This window comes from Monopterus albus, unplaced genomic scaffold, assembly GCF_001952655.1.
Source record: "Monopterus albus unplaced genomic scaffold, M_albus_1.0 scaffold16.1, whole genome shotgun sequence".
Taxonomy (NCBI): domain Eukaryota; kingdom Metazoa; phylum Chordata; class Actinopteri; order Synbranchiformes; family Synbranchidae; genus Monopterus; species Monopterus albus.
Genome location: NW_018127896.1, coordinates 3,129,840 through 3,149,944, shown reverse-complemented (window position 1 = coordinate 3,149,944; position 20,105 = coordinate 3,129,840). Strand labels below are relative to the sequence as shown.

The window sequence follows — 20,105 nt, the reverse complement described above, 5'->3', positions numbered from 1 at the left end:
TGTTATCAAGATAATGTAGTTCTGAATTGACAAATCATGAAAACACTTTAAAAAAAATACCTGGATGAGAATTAACAGGATTCTTTCCGGCTGACTGCCACATTTGAACAATACTAGTACACACACAAACTTATCTTATCCATGTATTTCTTGTGAGGACGTGGTTATCTTATTTAACAGTAGAATTCAGTCAAGCGGTGGATGCAGAAGGAAAAGTATTTCAAATGCCATTTGCAGACCATCTCTTATTGCAAATACATTTTTATTGTTGCCAAATTACCAATTGCATTAAAGAAAGTCACTTTCGGCTTTTCCCATTTAGGGGTCGCAGCGAATCGTCACACTGACGACTCACATGTTGACATTTGGCACGTGTTTTACGCCGGATGCCCTTCCTGATGTAACACTGATTCGAATTGCATTAATTAATATATTTCATTAATAAATTTGTACTGTGTGGAGCTAATTTTGAATTTAAAATACCTGATCTAAGCTTCAATTCAGCTTTATTTGTATAGTACTAAATTATAGCAAAAGTCATCTTAGTGCACTTTACATAGTAAGGTCTAGACATTATAATAATAATTATTATTATTATTATTTAGAAAAACCAAACGAGTCCCCCCTGAGCAGCACTTGGTCACAGTGGGGAGGAAAAACTCTCTTTAACAGAAGAAACCTCCAACAGACAGAGGAGAGAGAAAAGCAAAGCAACAAGACACAACAGAAAAATGGTAGTAAAAGGCCAGGTTTTCTGTATATTCAGACCTCAAGTTAAAACAGTTCATTGCATCCATCCTGACATCCAACTTTCCGGACAGTTTCTGAGACATCCTGATGCAGTTAATTGAATCAAACTGAGCAGAAGAAAGTAAACCCAAATCCCAGGGGCCTATTCCAGAAAGCAGGAACTCTGAAGGTAACCCTGAATTATGAGCAGTGTTGCATGTAACTAGTTACTGTAAATAAATTATAAAATGAATCTAATTGTTGTCAGTTACAGCTACTGAGAAAAAATATGCAATTAAATTAGTTACTAGTCAAAATGTTGATTACAAAGGAGTTAGATCCAAATATATTTTTTCAGTAAAAAGCTTATATGTATGAAGCACATTCAATCTTTGTTTTGTATCTTTTCGCCCTTCTTTTGGCATATTAGGTCAGCAAAGCCGTTAGGACAAATAACACCATCAAGGGCCGGATGGCTAACAAGGAGCTGACTCTATGTCTAGATAGGCTCCATTCATTTGGCAGAGCGTATTAAATTTTTAACAAAGCTTTTGATTGGTTCTCTGGTCAGTCACTGTGGTAACAGATAAAGTGATCCCCATTTCTGGAACTGAAAACCCAGTTTCCCTCAACTCAGGGTAAGGTGATTGAATTGCCACTAAACCTGCTTTCTGAACCAAAAAGTGTCCTTCTGTTCAGTTGTATTTGATCATGCACTACAGATGCTGCTGCTGATGATGATGTAGCTCAGCACTGCAGGATGAAGCCCCTTGCTCGAGCTGACCAGAGATGAAGTTGAAGAGAAAACCGCGTTGCTCTCATTCCTCGGCACCGACATGTTACAGATGTTCCCCTCACAGCAGGATGAGCACACCTGGCAGGTGAAATATAGCTGCTGAGAAGATGGTGAATTGAATCTGTTTTTCATAAAATGACTATCAGGTTGTAGATGGTAAAAGGCCCCACATACAGTACCTGATGGCCATTATCAGTGACATCTGCACAGCCGGTAAACACACAGTCCTCCAGGGTCGCACAGCGCTTGGTCACAGACACACTGTCTCCATGGTTATCCATCAGGTGAAGAGTGTAACAATATCTGGTATCTGGAAGACATGGCACAGCTTAACATCTGGGTGGTTTTAGGACCTCCACATCACACTCTCCTTCATATAAGATTGTAGAGTTTGATGCCCAAAAAGTCTCTTTTGATAGTCAATAATCCGCTGCGTCTGATCCATACCTGTTCAAAAACAGCACTAAATATGTTTATATAGAAGATGCACCATAGGATCATGAGCACAACTTTAGGTCTCTACACATTTCATTAACAATTTAACAGTTTCGCATTTACAGCCCTTCTATCAGTATTTTTAGATGATCGGGAAAAGCTTCTGATTAAAGTCAACAAAGCCTCACAATTTAATATTCATTTATATATCCAAAGAAGGAGGGCCACTTGTTGTAGTCTCTCCGTACACATAGGACTACATGAGAGGAAGCTGGCGTACCTCTTGGACAGTACATGTCTGGTGCCCAGCGGTTACACTCATAGTTATCTGCAGCGCTTTGACACGTGAAGCACTTGAAGGCACCAGGATGAGGTGTAGCTGCGGAGGACAGACACACTTCATTATAACTGAGCTTGTTGACATTCATGATCTGATTATATTGTCAGATTTGTTAGGCATCATAATTAAACTTGATTCTTTTGAACCTTTCTGACCTGTTAGGCAAAACATGAGCTTATGGGAAAATGCATTTCCTGAAGTAAATGTATGTGCATTGCTAACAAGTTGCTTGCCACTGAAAAGTTACTGCATGACAGTGCTATATTACACACCTCAATAAAACCCTTAAGAAGCTCTAGATCAAGTTCATTTAATGTTAAGTTTCCTCCTGCTCTGTGATTTGTGATAACAAACTGGTTTAAAACAGTCGAACTCATGTTTCTCATATAACTCTCTTTTTAAAAGGCTGAGCAGGCATTTCTGCAATGTCACTATAAAACAGCACCTGTCCTAACTCTCATCAGACTGAGATGGAGGTTGATGTCACTGGACTGCAGGTAGGTCAGATCTCTCCCAGTATTTCGCCCCTTTCTTTTTTATTTTTTAACCCTGTTTTATTTACTCTAAAAAGCCAAGAACTGATTGATGCCCTCAGCCTTCGCTGTGCTTCTCTTACTCCCCTATAGGCCTGCCCTGTTTTTCCGGGGCAGAAGGTCTGGCTGTCCACCTGCAATCACCCCCTGAGAGTCAAGCCTCACAAGCTGGTGTCTTGATTTCTGGAGCCCATCCTCATGTTCAAAGTGTTCAGTCCCCGTGAGCATGTGGAGCCACCACACTGTCCAGGTCTCCTGTGTCAAGTCTGTTATGGTGAGTCTACTGTTGTAGCTGCTGTGCATTGTTTACAGATGAGTGCTGAATGTGGTTAAGCTGTACCTCTGCACATTTGTGCATGTTCTGGACCTGTAAGTGTGGCATGTAGCTTCATTTTGCCCCAGGGCCTTCAGACAGGTACACACAGAACAGGAGCTGTACACACCAGCCAGTGCATGTGAAGCAGCTAGTGTATCAACTCTGTGGCATGTTTCATTAGTGCAACTCCTCGATAGCACTCTCGTTTTCTTTGTTCTTTAGCAGTGTGATTGCTGATTGAGTAATCACACTATAAAAGAAAGGCAATACACCTGAAGCTTGCTGGCATGATGCAATGACTGCGTCTTTTTTTTGTTTTGTTTTTGGAAAACCAAGCCCACATTTTGGGACAATACCAAAACACTGTTTAGCATTCTAATGACCCACATATATTGGATGTTGTCATAGATGTTGTCAAGTCCCAGACAGACAACAGACATCGGACTACTAAGCTGCTCTGATACCCTGATCAAATAAGGGGTTGTTTGATTTTCCCATTGACAAGAGTCATATCTGTACTGGGAATGAGGCTGTGTTTCATCTGCAACAGCTGCAGGTCTCAGGGTCAGCCACTTTTCAATCACAGGACAAAGACTTTTACTCACTAGACAGTGACACATTACACAAACAGTATTAATATGCTCCTACTTGAGGGATGCAGCAGGACGATGTCCTTCATGGTGAACTCCCGTGACTGGATGGTTTTCAGCCAATCAGCAATGATGGTTAGCAGCAGGACCCAGGCCACTGTTGGCCAGGCCTCCATCACTGGCCCCAAGTATTTTCATGCACCTAGGCCTCTCAAACTCTGAGGGAATGAGGCAGACAAGGGGACATAATCAGGCAATAATTTTAGCAAAATGTGTCAGTGAATTCATGCGTCTGCTAGAGCTTGTGACAAAAACTTGGCAAATGTTACTCTACACCTTTCTCATTCTGTGCTTTGATAGATAGATGCTTATATGAAATGTACAAAAAAAATGTCATTAAATCATAGGTTCAGTAAACAAAATACCATAACAAGAGGATTATATTAGAGGAAATCGGTTGATAAAAGTGATCAGCTGTGTGTGCTGCTCATGCTGTGGACTTGCTTCATTATTAAAATGTCTAAAGGACCCCTACCCCTCTAGTCAAAAGCTTTAATTCTCAGCATCCACCTGGATTGAATAATTACCTTTAATATAAACTTACAGTGCCTTGCGAAAGTATTCGGCCCCCTTGAACTTTGCGACCTTTTGCCACATTTCAGGCTTCAAACATAAAGATATAAAACTGTAATTTTTTGTGAAGAATCAACAACAAGTGGGACACAATCATGAAGTGGAACGAAATTTATTGGATATGTCAAACTTTTTTAACAAATAAAAAACTAAAAAATTGGGCGTGCAAAATTATTCAGCCCCCTTAAGTTAATACTTTGTAGCGCCACCTTTTGCTGCGATTACAGCTGTAAGTCGCTTGGGGTATGTCTCTAACAGTTTTGCACATCAAGAGACTGAAATTTTTGCCCATTCCTCCTGCAAAACAGCTCGAGCTCAGTGAGATTGGATGGAGAGCGTTTGTGAACAGCAGTTTTCAGTTCTTTCCAAAGATTCTCGATTGGATTCAGGTCTGGACTTTGACTTGGCCATTCTAACACCTGGATATGTTTATTTGTGAACCATTCCATTGTAGATTTTGCTTTATGTTTTGGATCATTGTCTTGTTGGAAGACAAATCTCCGTCCCAGTCTCAGGTCTTTTGCAGACTCCATCAGGTTTCCTTCCAAAATGGTCCTGTATTTGGCTCCATCCATCTTCCCATCAATTCTAACCATCTTCCCTGTCCCTGCTGAAGAAAAGCAGGCCCAAACCATGATGCTGCCACCACCATGTTTGACAATGGGGATGGTGTGTTCAGGGTGATGAGCTGTGTTGCTTTTACGCCAAACATAACGTTTTGCTGAACACACCATCCCCATTGTCAAACATGGTGGTGGCAGCATCATGGTTTGGGCCTGCTTTTCTTCAGCAGGGGCAGGGAAGATGGTTAAAATTGATGGGAAGATGGATGGAGCCAAATACAGGACCATTTTGGAAGGAAACCTGATGGAGTCTGCAACAGACCTGAGACTGGGACGGAGATTTGTCTTCCAACAAGACAATGATCCAAAACATAAAGCAAAATCTACAATGGAATGGTTCACAAATAAACATATCCAGGTGTTAGAATGGCCAAGTCAAAGTCCAGACCTGAATCCAATTGAGAATCTGTGGAAAGAACTGAAAACTGCTGTTCACAAACGCTCTCTATCCAACCTCACTGAGCTCGAGCTGTTTTGCAAGGAGGAATGGGCAAAAATTTCCGTCTCTCGATGTGCAAAACTGATAGAGACATACCCCAAGTGACTTACAGCTGTAATCGCAGCAAAAGGTGGCGCTACAAAGTATTAACTTAAGGGGGCTGAATAATTTTGCACGCCCAATTTTTCAGTTTTTTATTTGTTAAAAAAGTTTGACATATCCAATAAATTTCGTTCCACTTCATGATTGTGTCCCACTTGTTGTTGATTCTTCGCAAAAAATTACAGTTTTATATCTTTATGTTTGAAGCCTGAAATGTGGCAAAAGGTCGCAAAGTTCAAGGGGGCCGAATACTTTCGCAAGGCACTGTAAGTAGTGTTTTACATCCTGTTTTGCCCTGAGGGAATTGAATCAGTAGTCCCTGCTTGTCAAATGTAACTTTTTCTGTCATGCAATAGGTAGTTTTGTTGTTATATTGTTATTATGCTATATACTTCTTATTATAGGATAGGATACTTGTTCTGTTAACATTGAGATATCCAAGTTCCCTTGGTGTATAAAGATCTAAAGCATCCTTTGATGGATGCACAGTTGAGCTTTCAGTTACAGTGCAGGCAGGACACTCTACCAAATGCTCCTCATGGATTCACTGAGATGTCAGCCACTGGATTAAATACCAGATGACCTGGTTTTGCCCTTGAACTGAGATCAGTAGTGCTGTCTAAGAAAAGCTCTGAGTTCAGATGCCTTTATCTTATTCACTGTATCCCCAGGCGCCGTGCTGGCTCTGTGGTTATAAATACTTGTTTTCTTTGCATTATACATGCCCCAAATAAAACTGATCCACATTTTTGTTGCAGACGGAATAACCATACTGTACATTCAGCAACAAGAGCACTGCAGACTCTTACTCTTGGCAACAAAGGCTCAGATTCAAGTCAAATAAGCAAATACAATCCAATTGAGCCTGTTGGTATTTTGCTGTAAAGAAAAATACACAGTAACTGTATGAATCAGTTATAATATGTCAGTCCAAAATCACTTTGAATACACTGAAAATGAATTACTCATGCATGTTTTGAGTGAAAATTCCAACTTTTGCTAACTGAAAACTAAAGTAGAAAGTTGCTTAACTCTGAGAATCGAATCCATGCTGGTGTGTTTAAATAGGTTTTTAATCTGCTGTATTAAAGTAACAAAATAATCCTCTAGATTTAATGAACTAATGAACAGAAACAAAAAAGTCTCAAACTAAATATTGTGCCTTTGACATAACACTGTTAGCTTTGCTGTTGTGCTCAGCATCAGTTCTAATATTTAAACCTCGCTAACAATACAAATGTAAAGTTTTTGAAACGCACCTTAATTACACAAGACATTATTTGGAAGAATTCATGCAGTCTATGGACTAGCATTCATTAAGCTCCTCAGAGCACTAGTACTACAGTACAGCAGATAATGAAAGTTAAGATTAGCTCTCCAACTCTGAGCTGTCTGATAGATGCCCAGCCTTGTCTGGAGTAAAATTTGGCTCAAGTGTGAGGAGTGCGGGGATTAGGTACAATAGCTCCCTGTTACCACTGGAGAAGGATGGAGGTGGAGAGGGTTTATATCAGTCAGGGTTCAATCAACGCCAAGCAACTCCTTCAGGGTCCAGTTAAAAAGGCCATGAAGGGATTCAACTGTTACAGTGCTATAATTAGTGACATACTGCAGGATCCATCCACAGTGTTGTACAACATTATCCAAAAAGTAGTTCTTACTGTGATTTCAGGCATGGTACTGATAGCCATCGGAGCAAAACCTTTGTTCTGTGTTCTCTCATTCAGATAATGGTTAAAAAAAAACACATAAATCATTTAAAATACATACCTGTAGTGACCTCTTCATGCCAGAGATTGTCAAAAGTTCAGAGGTTGAGTCGTGTTTTACATAAATATGTCAGCCTACTTCAAATATATTTTATGGAGGTCTAAGAGTTGTGGGTAGAGTTACACAAATGACACTAAATGCTGTAAATATTACTGGAGAAGTCATCTTTATCCAAACCACAGTGGAACTATACTTTTACAGAGAAGTACTGTCTGAAGGTCTATTTGCTTACTGTTTTGGGGGGGATCATTTAAGTGTGCACAAATGTATTTACAACAGTTGGTGTTGTTGGAGAATATGAGGAACACATGAAGGCAGGATTACTGATGGACTAGAAAAAGAAGCAGAGAAATCACTGAAATACCCTTCGATCATATGGCAGCTTTAGGAGAGAATTAGCTTTGCTACCCATAAAGCTAAAATGAAATACTCAGAATTACTAGAATAATCAAAGTCAAAGAATAATAAACCCATTTGCACTCACAGACATTGGGGCTGAAGTGTAAAACATCATGTCAAATGTGAACTGTTCAATTCTTTATAATTGTTCCATGCAGCTCTATGAAGAATTAGGCCACCCACCACCGAGGTTGCCTTTGAAGCTCAGCTGATATCCAGCAGCTCAGCTCTATCGATCAGACACATATGGCAGGGGCTTAACTTCTGTCACATGACTGCTTTTGTTTTGATTTTGTACTGAGGTCAGAGAGAATTGTAGTAAATAGTGTTTCTGAATGATCCTGTCTTGTGTAACACTGGTGTACACGGTATCATTGCTAAGATATTTGATCAGACGTGTGTTTAAAGTTTTACCCAGACCCCCACACAAGCCCCGCTTGTTTCCTCAGTGTCTCCATGTGGGTTTACTGAGTCACTGCATGACTAAGATTTTATGAGGTCCTCCCTGAGCTGTGCATCTCATAAAATACTTGCTGTGTTGAAAACATTGTTTAGTATGGTGAAAAAGGTCACAGCAAACCAGTGGCTATTAATAAACAGATTTATAGGTACAAATGACTCCTTAAAGTTGAATGATTCTTTATTGCAACTCTCATTGTGTGTATTAACTGGCTTTATTGTGACAACATAAACCAGCTGATGTAGCTGACATATTTAAATTGAAGTATTCAGCAAAAATGGACTTACATAACAGAATGGGTCCTCTTGGTGTTGTATGATTAAAATGTATTTTATTGGTCTATTATAACCAGTACTTTGCTGTTGTAGCTGGTGAAGGTGAAGCTATTATTAAGTGCTTTACAGTTTCATCATATTCTATAAACTGCACTTTTTTTATGTCAAACCTGAATCTGAAATTCGGGAGCTACAATATTTATATTTCTGTCAATTATATGTAGTGGAGTACAAAGTACATACAGAGTAAATATAGAGGAACTGAATGATATCGGCATGAAAAGCACTAATGTCTCCTTGGGCACAGTACTCGAGTAAACCTACTTAGTTACCACTAGAGTCATCATGTGCATCATTAAGGATGTGCCCTTAAGGACTACCACCATTAACACATTGTAGACACATTGTTAACTCCATAGCAAATGTCTTAGGCTACAATTAATGACACCTTACGTCAGGAATAACCTCTGTGCACTTACATGAGAGTAAAGATAAAACAGCTTCAAATTTCAGTTACAATATTTAAAACAACCTCAGTAGATAAAACGCCATTTGCTGCGATAAAGTAAGGCTTTTCCCAATTCCATGTTGTTTTACAATGTTAGAAATAAATGGACGTGCACGCTGAATAATCTGTTTCAATTTGATCAGTGCGTCCCAGACAGGTACTGTACGGGGCTTTCATTCTCACTAACAGCCCATAATAAATTAGCGCTCTTGTGGGTTAAACACACTTATATGTGACATTTACAAACGTATTAAAACGGACTTAAACTGCTAGTTTATGGTACTTACCGGCTACAGTACAACTTACCGGCTCTATTCCTCCGATGAACCCGCAGCAGACCCCTGACGTTCCGCAGATGAACATAAACTACTGCTGCTCAGTAAAACTGGGAGGAGGGTGCTGCAGCGTCACATGACGTCATCCCATCAGCAACTGGACCACTAGAACTATATGGTTATGAGTAGCATTCAGGTAGCCTAACTTCACTCCAGCCAACTTAAATATAAACATGCTTCTTACAGAGTCCATTATAAACCCTCCAGTAACATAATATAGGCTAACAATCACATAGGCCATTTTTTCTGCATAATGTCTTATTGAAAATAGCTACAAACAACATGATTAGCACAATACACATACAATTCCAAAAATGAAAGTAGCCTACTCGTTATGCAAAATAACACATTTTCAAAATAATTCATATTATAATCATTGGATTATAACTGATGTTTTAATATGTACATCATTTTCATGTTGCTGCTGGTAAAGGTCGAACAAATTTAAATTACTTAGCTGCTACTGAGTAGTTTGTGAATTTCCTCTGGGTATAATTTTTTTTTCTTATATTAACCTATAATAATATGTCATAATGTACGTGTTGATAGGCTGTGTTTTGTAATCTGAATCTGAAAAGTACTTGTAGTAGGCCTAACTAGCTGTCAGATATAGTGGAGTAAAAGTAGTAAACTCCAGTATTTCCCGCAGAAATGTACTGGGGTGGAAGTATAAAGTCTAATAAAATGGAAATGCCTCCAAACTGTACCTAACTACAGTATTTAGTAAGTGCGTTAGGTTTGTGATCAGTAGACGAGCAGCAGCTGTATTCATTCTCATTCTCTCTCTCTCCCTCCTATTTTTTTCATCTTTGTGCGAGTTGCGCGCGCAGCTGCCGCCATCTTTGACCCTCGGTTGGTGGACTGCTTTTAGCACTGGATTTCTAGCCTTTGCCACAAAGGTAGCGTTATTTTAATTTAGAAAGAGTTGCACAAACTGCTTTCTCCGAGTATGGCTAACCGAAACATACAAGCGAACACACAAAGCAGTAACTCCCCTCAACTGGCGAAATGCAGGACGGACTCCCCGTCCACGGAGCGGACACCGTCGAATAAAGATAGCCCAACGCCGCCGCCACGGCAGTCCCCCACGACCGATGAAGCGGACGGATCCGGTGAAGGAAGCGGCGAAGGCTCGGCAGGAATGACTCTGGATATTACGAATTTTCGGAAGCCCGGTGAGAAGACGTTCACCCAGCGCTCTCGTCTTTTTGTCGGGAGCCTCCCGGCGGATATTACAGAGGAGGATTTCAAAAACATGTTTGCTAAATATGGGAAAGCTAACGAGGTGTTCGTCAACGGAGACCGGGGCTTCGCCTTCATTCGCTTGGTATGAACAAAGTTCTGTCTTTTGACTTTAAATTGTAAGGTTAAACCAAAATCTTAATTCCCTTTGTTGTAAAGCATGTGGGATGAAACGTCATGGCTGGGTTGAGCTAGCTGTTATGTTAGCATTAGCACAAGGTTTTTGATTTGACACCCCATTTATATCATCTGTAAACGTTACAATAAAGATATAACACGTTTTGGTAGCTGTTGCTTTTCCCAGAATTACAGTAAGGTCCAGCACATGATTTAATACATCTGACGTTTCACGCACTTTTAAGTAGGGTATTTTCACAAGTGATTACTGAAATATATATTGCATTAGCTGCCACATAGCTTTAAATGAAGATGGCAGTTTTATTAGTCTACCTTGCAGCCCTAATGAATGCTGTTTTATGCCTCATTGGTGTGTCATCATTATTTTCCTTTTTATCCCTTATATTTCAGGAAACCCGGACGCTGGCAGAGATTGCTAAAGCTGAGCTGGATGGGACTATTTTGAATAATCGAGCACTCAAGGTTCGCTTTGCTGCACATGGGGCTGCACTCAAAGTCCGCAACCTGCTGCCTGCAGTGACAAATGAACTGCTGGAACAGGTATATTCTACAAGATCTTTAAATGAATCGTAATAAAATATCAGTGTAAGTCACAGTTTCAACAAGAATGGGATATTTGTGACAAATGAACTGCTGGAACAGGTATATTCTACAAGATTTTTAAATGAATTGTAATAAAATATCAGTGTAGGTTACAGTTTCAACAAGAATGGGATATTTGTTCATTTGACTTCCTGTCTCTGCTGCTATTTTAAATTGCTGACTTCTGTGGAGGGATTTTTATTCTGAAAACTATCTTGTATCCTCAGGCGTTTTCGCAGTTTGGGCCAGTGGAACGGGCTGTTGTTGTGACAGATGAACGTGGTCGTCCCACTGGGAGAGGCATTGTGGAGTTTGAATACAAAGCAGCTGCACGTAAAGCCCTGGAGCGTTGTACTGGGGGAGCACTGCTGCTTACCACGTAAGTAGTGTGGAGATGGAGGGGTTTAGAGGATAGACCTTGGAGATGGATCTTGGAAAATGAAGTAATGCAGTGTGTTGTTACATTGTGTTAGGGCTGGGCTATTCTTTCGATTTGTTCGATTAATTCGAATTTACGTTTTAAGGCGATTTTCTTTTTTCTTAAATTGAGGTATCGCGAATTTTAATTGTAATAAAAAAAAATAGATACATTGTCATTGCACCAGTGGCAGAATAATTAAGAGGCAATATTGTCCGACCACATGATGGCGCGCCTAATTAACCTCTTAGGTGGGAGAGCACTCTATGAAGGAACGTAATAGGCTATAGAAAAACATCATGGAGACGGGTGGCTCTTCACATCAAGATGACCTTGTACCAAAAAAAAAAGGTAGTAACATTTCCTCTGTGGTTTGGAAATGGTTCGGCTTTGAGGTCAGACATCGAACAAACTTTTGTCAAATGCAAAATATGCCGAAAGTCCGTTGCAACCGGCAGTGGCAGCACCACTAATTTATTCCAACATTTTAGACAAAGACACAAAGTAGAATGGGAAGAATGCTCAAAGTTAAGAGACGAAAACAAGCCAAGTGCAACGGGGCAACCTAAAATAGCAAAACGCCAGATGTCATTAGTGGCATCATTTTCCAATGCCACTCCATATGACAAAAAAGGTGCCCCGATGGCAAGAAATTACAGATGCTGTGGCGTTTCATATCGCTAAGGACATGGTTCCCATATACACCATCAAAAAGCCAGGGTTCATAAAAATGCTACGCACTGTTGATCTAAGATACACGTTGCCAAGCCGTAAATATTTCAAAGACGTAGCTATTCCTCGAATGTACACTGAAACATGTGAAAAAGTAGTGGAACAGCTTGATAAGGCATCTTTTTCTTCTACGACGACTGACCTGTGGAGTAGTCGTACTCCTCAGCCTTGCATGAGCCTCACAGCCCATTATGTTGATGCAGAATGGAAACTGCGAAGTGTTTGTCTTCAGACATGTTATTTTCCTGACGATCATACTGGGGAAGTAATTGGTCAAGGGCTTAAAGATGTGCTGGCTTCTTATCAAACATTTACTGTTAATAATGCTTCTGGTGTAAATGTGCTTAATTTTTGAGTTGACTAATTGGTTAAAATCATTGGTCATTGATTTAAAATGGTTATTTTCTTACTCTGTATTAAGAAGAATTCAATATTTACTTTCATATTTAATTCAGCTGCAAAGACATTTCATTAGACAATTTGTTTTACATTTATTTACACCTTGTTGACCAATTTATGTATGGCATGCACACTAAAATACAATGTTTCTTAAACTGATGGTTTTTCAAGTTACTTAAGAAGAGAATGTTACTTTTTTTTTTTTTTTTTTTTTTGCCTTGTCGCCCAGCCCTACATTGTGTATGAAAATTTGACCCAGCAAGTACCATATTGACTTGAATATAAGAATTTCTTTTCTGGAAATTGGTTTTACAAAAACATTCAAGGACTAGATAATTGATTGGAGAGACAGGTCTTGGAAACCAGGGTCATCTTATCCTTTGGGTCAATTCAGAAATGACAGACTAGGAAGGCCAGTGTTAGTTGTTCATTGAAGAGTTTGAAAGCTGGTTAGACACAGCAGTTTGTAATATTATGCAAGAAAATTTTACAGCTCCAAAAAGTTATCTTAATGGAAATCCTTGTAATTTTGTTACAGTCTTGACGTATCCATGAATTATGGTATTCACACTGCTTGCACATGTCTGAATGGCAGAATACTCTGCTTTTCTGAATGATATCGCATTCTCTTGTGGTAAAAGCTGAGCCAGATCTTATGTTTGGCCTGAGTCTTATTAACATGAATACATTTCTCTCACATGATGTTGTCATTTGTCTGAACATGGCCTTAAAGCTACAGTATGTAACTTAATGTAGCACTAGCATGGAATGCCAAATCAATCCACTCTGCTCCACTCAGCACTACCTCTCCCTACTATGCTCTACCCAGCTCTTCTGTTTGTCCATATTAATTAAGAATGCAACAAAATGTAATAATCAAGCAGAAATGATTGAACATCTCTGAATGATTAAAGAGGTCAATCCTGCTCAAAACCTTTACAAGTTAATATTTCTGCACTGCTGCCAGTGCTGTTCAATAAGTCTGGGCCACAGGAGGCTTCAACAGCACCTCTCCACATTGATGCAAATATTGGAGCATATTTGTACAAGTCGCTGGGCACGGTTTTGCAGGCTTCTGAAAATTAAAATGAGATTCTCAAAGTCTAACATTTAAATGATCATTACATTCTTGTAATATACAAAAGGTTTAACTTCATGTTGTATCCCCTTAATTCAGCACACCTTGTCCAGCCATTGTGGAGCCCTGTGAGCAATTGGATGCTGAAGATGGGCTTCCTGAAAAACTGCTGCCTAAGACTGCAAAGTACCATAAGTAAGTAGTGGTGATGTGTAGTCATCTTATAATGCAATGGCATGTATAGAGTTTTTGTTTTTTTAGTTCCCCCCATATATATTTTTGCTTTTTGCTAATACTTTGTTTTTACAACTCCACCATGCTCATGCACACTGTTTTGGTCAGGAGTATCCTGTTCAGTCTTGGCAAACCACAGTCCCAGTATAGTTTTGTACTTATCTTTTTCCTCTAGAGAACGAGAGCAGCCGCCACGTTTTGCTCAGCCGGGGACATTTGAATTTGAATACTCCTCTCGCTGGAAAGCCCTTGATGAGATGGAGAAGCAGCAGAGGGAACAGGTGGACAAGAACATTAAAGAGGCCAAAGAGAAACTGGAGTCTGAACTGGAGTCAGCTAAAAATGAACATCAGCTAATGTTAATGAGACAAGGTAGGTAGGACATCTTTGGTGTGCCACCTAATCCAAACTTGTCAAGCATAACTGAAGAGCAGAAGATAAGCCATTGTTTATCCTACCCTTGACATCACAAACAATTAGGAGAAAACACAATCCAGGGTTTTCCCGAGGTTTTCGGATGGCTTGAACACCATCTTTTTTTGGGCGGGGCTGGGTGGGGTAAAATTATTTGAAGGAATTTTAACTTGCAGTATGTTTATAACATTATTTACGTAACATCAACTAACTAGCTTCCTTGGCTAATGTACAGCAGCTTATCTAATTCAATATGTGCTAGCTACATAGGCAGTTTCTTTACTTGTAAACTAGGCTACATTCTGCTATCTCTATTGTCGTCATTGACAAGAATTACTCCCCAGCAAAGTAATAGCTACTTCATGTATTCTTTGTGGAGGTTAACCTTATCCATGGCTGTAACTACCGTCCTGAGTTGAGGGTACAGAGAAATGTCCAATTAGCTTGGTGATGCTGCCAGTCACACAAATGTTCATTGTTAGGTCATTCCTGTTGTCAGCTTACATTTCATTTTAAATCAAATCGCCTTTCGTTTATTCATCGCATGTTACTCACTGTTTGTTTTTACATTAATTCTGATTTTGCCTTTTCACATTCATTTGACTTGGGCACTCCATAGAAAACACTTAAGGCTGCTCATAAGCCTTTCTATGGCAGAGAAAACCTGTAAGCACAGTGTCATGGCAGTGTCTATGTAGCCCATGTTGCCCTGTTGGCTACCGTCTCATTCTCTGCACACTATGATGACTAGAGTAGAAAAGAAATGAATGATCCTTCCTGAAATGTAGTAAACCTGTCTGTAATAATAGCTACAATGCCTTATCAACTCTTCAGGTCAGGTGAATAGAACTGACTATTAGAAAATGAGTTTATATTGGCTTCTTAATACAGTTAAAGACTGCTCAGTTATAAACTGCTATAACTCATTCACATAGTTTTCATCCTCATCAGTGGTGTAACTGCTTGATACTGACTCAGTCCTTCTTACTTATGTTGTCTTCTCCCCTCTTGCAGACCTAATGAGACGTCAGGAGGAACTGAGGAGACTGGAGGAGCTTCGTAATCAGGAGCTGCAGAGAAGAAAGCAGATAGAGATGAGGTGTGTTTCTTTTAATTTTTTGAGGAAACCCTCAAGACTGAGCGAGTCAATTTTTAAATTTATTTAACCATTATTTTACCAGGAAGTCCCATTGAGATCACCATCTCTTTTTCAAGGGCGACCTGACCAAGATGGCAGCCATATAGAAATACAACACAATAAACAAAAATTGCATTCACAAGATAAAAACAACAGATTTTCAGGAGTTAACAGCTGCATGTCTCCTTCACCACATTGTTTATGATGTCCTTAAATTGTACAGTAGATATGCATGTGTGCAACTTTATATCTTTCTGCAAGTTATTCCATGACCAAGGTGCATAGTAGGAAAATGCAGATTCCCAATATCTGTAAAAATTGGAGGTACAATAAAAAGTAGTGTTGTGTAGTGCCAATTATTTTTAAATTTTTAGACACAAGAGTGATATTTTTTAGATATATCTATTCCTTTGTTTTTCTCTCTGTCTGTAGGCATAAAGAGGAGAGGAGGAGAAGGGAGGAGGAGATGATGAGACACAGAGAGCAGGAGGACCTGAGACGCCAACCGGATGGTTTCACACCAAACTACCTGGACAATGTGAGTACAGCTAAATTTACTGTACATGCAGGTAAACACACTACAGCACTGTTCTGTTTGCACTTTTGATAGATTTTATATTAACTTAATGCATCTGCAATCAAGAATTACACCAGTCACACTATAAACACATACACAACCTCTTTTGGTAATCACATTAGCACACATGGTTCTTTTAATACCTGCATAGAAATCAGGAGAGATGAAGAACGTATTAAAAATGTTTCTCTTGATGGACCAAAACATATCCCAGTAAATGGCGTACCTCAACAGCTTGGATAGTATGCATTTTGTATCAGGAGCTTCTTCGGGTTACTCTTCTTAACACTTGGGTGTTACAGTAGTCGTACTGCTTAAGTTATTCTTCCAGCAGAACATAAAACATTTTCACCCCCTTGGATGTTTTACCCTATTATTGGTTTAATAAATCAATCATGGTCAATATAGTTAGGCTTTTTTGACAAAAACAAAACCTTGTTAATCTCCAAGTGAAAATAGGTTTCTACAAAGTAATGTCAAATAAAAATATGTAATGGGGGAAATAAGTGTTTGCCTAAATATTCACGACCCTTTAAAATGACTGACCTAATTCAGAGGTCCAGCCAACTGGTGCTAATAGTCTCACAATTAGTGAAACAGGGATCATCAGAGTGCAGTGAATGTGTCTCAAGTGATTGTCAAAGCTTTATGGGAGAGCGGCAAAGAGAAAGCCACTGTTGAAGAAAACTCCTTAAATCTCGACTAGAGTTCACCAGAAGCCATGTGAGAGACTCCATGGTCAATTGGAAGAAAGTTTAAATGGTTTAAAGACAACAAGGTGAGTGTTCTGGAGTGGCAGAGTCAAAGCCCAGACCTCAATCCAATAGAGAATTTGTGCATCTACTAAATACTGACTTGAAGGGGGTGAAGATTTATGCAGTCAATTATTTCCCATTACGTACTTTTATTTAATTGACATTACTTTGTAGAAACCTGTTTTCACTTTGACATTAGAGTTTTTTTGTTTGGTTTTTTTGTTTTTTGTTTTTTTGGTCCGAAAAGCCAAATTATATTGACCACGATTGATTTATAAAATCAATAAAAGGATAAAATATCCAAGGGGATGAATACTTTTTATAGGCATTGTATGTTGGATCAGTTGATCAGAGCCCAGTTTTTCTTTAGTTTAGATTTTTTATGTAATGCCATATTCGATCAGCACCTGAACTAATTTATACACTTGTGCAGGGATATTTGTTTTCCTCATAGTTTTATAGCAGCTTTAGGAAATCCATATAGGCAATCCTTTACATTATATAATTTCTTTGTAATGACTTCTGTCTTTTTTTTTTTTAGCATTCCATTCATGTTGCAGATGCTTTTGTCCAAAGCTACTTACACTGAGTACATTGAAACCACATAAGAGCAAGTTCTAGATTTCAGCCAAATTTGAGACTAAATTCCTTTTAAACAAATGACTAAAAACATGTTTGGTGCTATAGTCTGAGAGATTTCTAATAGTTTTTAGCGAGATGTCTTAGCACTTGCAATGGTTGTTGTGAAACTGTGTGAAAAGGTTGGTTTGTAGCCTGCGATGGAGGCATTTTGACAGTTCAGCACTGTTGGGCATTAGGTCATACTGCACTGGACTGGATAAACACCGAAGCTAAACACAATTACTGGATAAACTATATCTTTTTTTTTTATTAATAAGCAATTTTGTTATTACTTTTAAGTCTAAAGAGAATAGTAAATTAATTGTAAGAACCACATATTTTCTTTCTTCATTTTGCTTCTTCTCATGATCCTTTTCTGTCACATACTTTCAAATTGAATATGCATATATTTAGTGACAAAATTTAGTTTTTCCACACTATCTGACACAGTGTAATGATGCTGGGATGATACTCTGCGTGCATTTTGGGTTAGCAGGTTATTCAGATTTAGACTTCTCCAGTTTCTTCTTAACTGTTCTATAAATGTAAAGTTGTAATGTAACCATGCATCTTTATAGAACAGCTATAATCATCACTATTTTACCCAGTACACATCTGTTCTCTCTGAGAACAAAAACAAAATAAAGACAGTAAAGATCCAATGCTTTGCCAATTCAAAGATATGATATGAAGATGAAAATGAAGAGTTTTGCATGTGCTGTGTGTTTTACCCCTGGTGTGGACTGTGTACTTATCAAGTGATCAAGTTTACCTATACGTACGAATTGTATGCTTTTCCACTTAAGAGTTGTTTAACTACATACTTTACATTAGCTTTCTTTGCTGTTATGAATAATATAAAATGTGTTATATGTACACAATAATCTAAAGTTTTGTATTCTAAACTATTTGATCACGACCATATCATTATGCTCTATGTATGTTTGTGTTCCTCAACATTTCTTATAAATCTGCTTGTGCTCTGCTGTGATTAGCCATGGGATTGTCTTTTTCCATGTTACACATAATTGTTTGACACGTAAGGGCTTTTGTAATTAAGTTTTCTGGTAGGGTTATAGTTTCAGAATGTGCAGCCTGCCTTTGATGCCATCTAGTGCACAGGTTTGCTACAGTTCATGCTTCACTGTTAGTTGCGATCACAAACAGATTTGAAACCGTCATTCACAGTGATTTCATAACAGTCGTAATGTTTCATCACATCTTTAGCATGTTTGCTTTGTTGCATCAATTACTACTCTTTTATTATAATTACAATATATTAACCATTTAACAGGTAAGTACATAAAAAAATACAAAGGTTCAGCATTATAGTAGTTATTTATTTTTGCACCAGCATTTTGGTAGGTGTCAGACCAATTCTACAGTCTCTGTATTGCTGCTGTTGGTGTAACTGACTTATTTTGGCACGCCATATGTGGAACACTGTACTGAATAGAATGAGTACTTTTAGAAGGGAGAGGTTGTACTGCAAAATGCAAGTCTTATGAGATTGACAGTAACATTTCAGCAGCAAATAATAATTTGTGATTATGCTGTGAAAATGTTTACACTGGTTAACATTTATATATTGACCAATTAATGATGGTTTGTTTTCATAAAACACTTACAGTGGGTACGGAAAGTATTCAGACCCCCTTAAATTTTTCACTCTTTGTTATATTGCAGCCATATGCTAAAATCATTTAAGTTCATTTTTTTCCTCATTAATGTACACACAGCACCACATATTGACAGAAAAACACAGAATTTTTGACATTTTTGCAGATTTATTAAAAAAGAAAAACTGAAATATCACATGGTCATAAGTATTCAGACCCTTTGCTGTGACACTCATATATTTAACTTAGGCTCTGTCCATTTCATCTGATCATCCCTGAGATGGTTCTACTCCTTCATTTGAGTCCAGCTGTGTTTGATTATACTGATTGGACGTGATTAGGAAAGCCACACACCTGTCTATATAAGACCCTACAGCTCACAGTGCATGTCAGAGCAAATGAGAATCATGAGGTCAAAGGAACTGCCTGAAGAGCTCAGAGACAGAATTGTGGCAAGGCACAGATCTGGGAGAAGGTTTTTGTCCAGGATATCCCTGTACTTGGCCGCATTCATCCTTCCCTCGATTGCAACCAGTCGTCCTGTCCCTGCAGCTGAAAAACACCCCCATAGCATGATGCTGCCACCACCATGCTTCACTGTTGGGACTGTATTGGACAGGAGATGAGCAGTGCCTGGTTTTCTCCACACATACCACTGAGAATTAAGGCCAAAAAGTTCTATCTTGGTCTCATCAGACCAGAGAATCTTATTTCTCACCATCTTGGAGTCCTTCAGGTGTTTTTTTAGCAAACTCCATGTGGGCTTTCATGTGTCTTGCACTGAGGAGAGGCTTCCATCAGTGTGGCCGGACGGCCAGCTGTAGGAAGGATTCTGGTCGTCCCAAACATCTTCCATTTTAGGATTATGGAGGGCA

General features: G+C 38.9%; 2 protein-coding genes across 3 annotated transcripts in view; one reads left to right on the top strand and one right to left on the bottom strand.

The window, feature by feature from the left end:
* Positions 1–685: 685 nt before the first annotated feature.
* On the bottom strand, positions 686–9,558 carry lypd6 (LY6/PLAUR domain containing 6). Of its 2 annotated transcripts, none has more exons than XM_020592092.1 (5): positions 9,255–9,558; positions 3,798–3,957; positions 2,241–2,339; positions 1,705–1,835; positions 686–1,621 (listed from the first exon to the last, which is right to left on the bottom strand). In XM_020592092.1, the coding sequence occupies exons 2-5, from the start codon at positions 3,913–3,915 to the stop codon at positions 1,439–1,441; spliced, it is 531 nt and encodes a 176-aa protein (XP_020447748.1). In that variant the 5' UTR covers positions 3,916–3,957; positions 9,255–9,558; the 3' UTR covers positions 686–1,438. The 2 variants fall into 2 exon arrangements, with proteins under 2 accessions (XP_020447748.1, XP_020447750.1); XM_020592094.1 differs by having other exon boundaries at positions 686–1,603.
* Positions 9,559–10,066: 508 nt separating this feature from the next.
* pspc1 (paraspeckle component 1) overlaps positions 10,067–20,105 on the top strand; it is a 19,717-nt gene continuing 9,678 nt past the window's right edge. Inside the window, exons 1-7 of the mRNA XM_020591937.1 lie at positions 10,067–10,610; positions 11,054–11,203; positions 11,473–11,624; positions 13,972–14,067; positions 14,282–14,478; positions 15,535–15,619; positions 16,091–16,196. Of these exons, the coding sequence (XP_020447593.1) occupies positions 10,233–10,610; positions 11,054–11,203; positions 11,473–11,624; positions 13,972–14,067; positions 14,282–14,478; positions 15,535–15,619; positions 16,091–16,196 (1,164 nt within the window). The 5' untranslated portion in view covers positions 10,067–10,232. The remainder of the gene's footprint in view (positions 10,611–11,053; positions 11,204–11,472; positions 11,625–13,971; positions 14,068–14,281; positions 14,479–15,534; positions 15,620–16,090; positions 16,197–20,105) is intronic.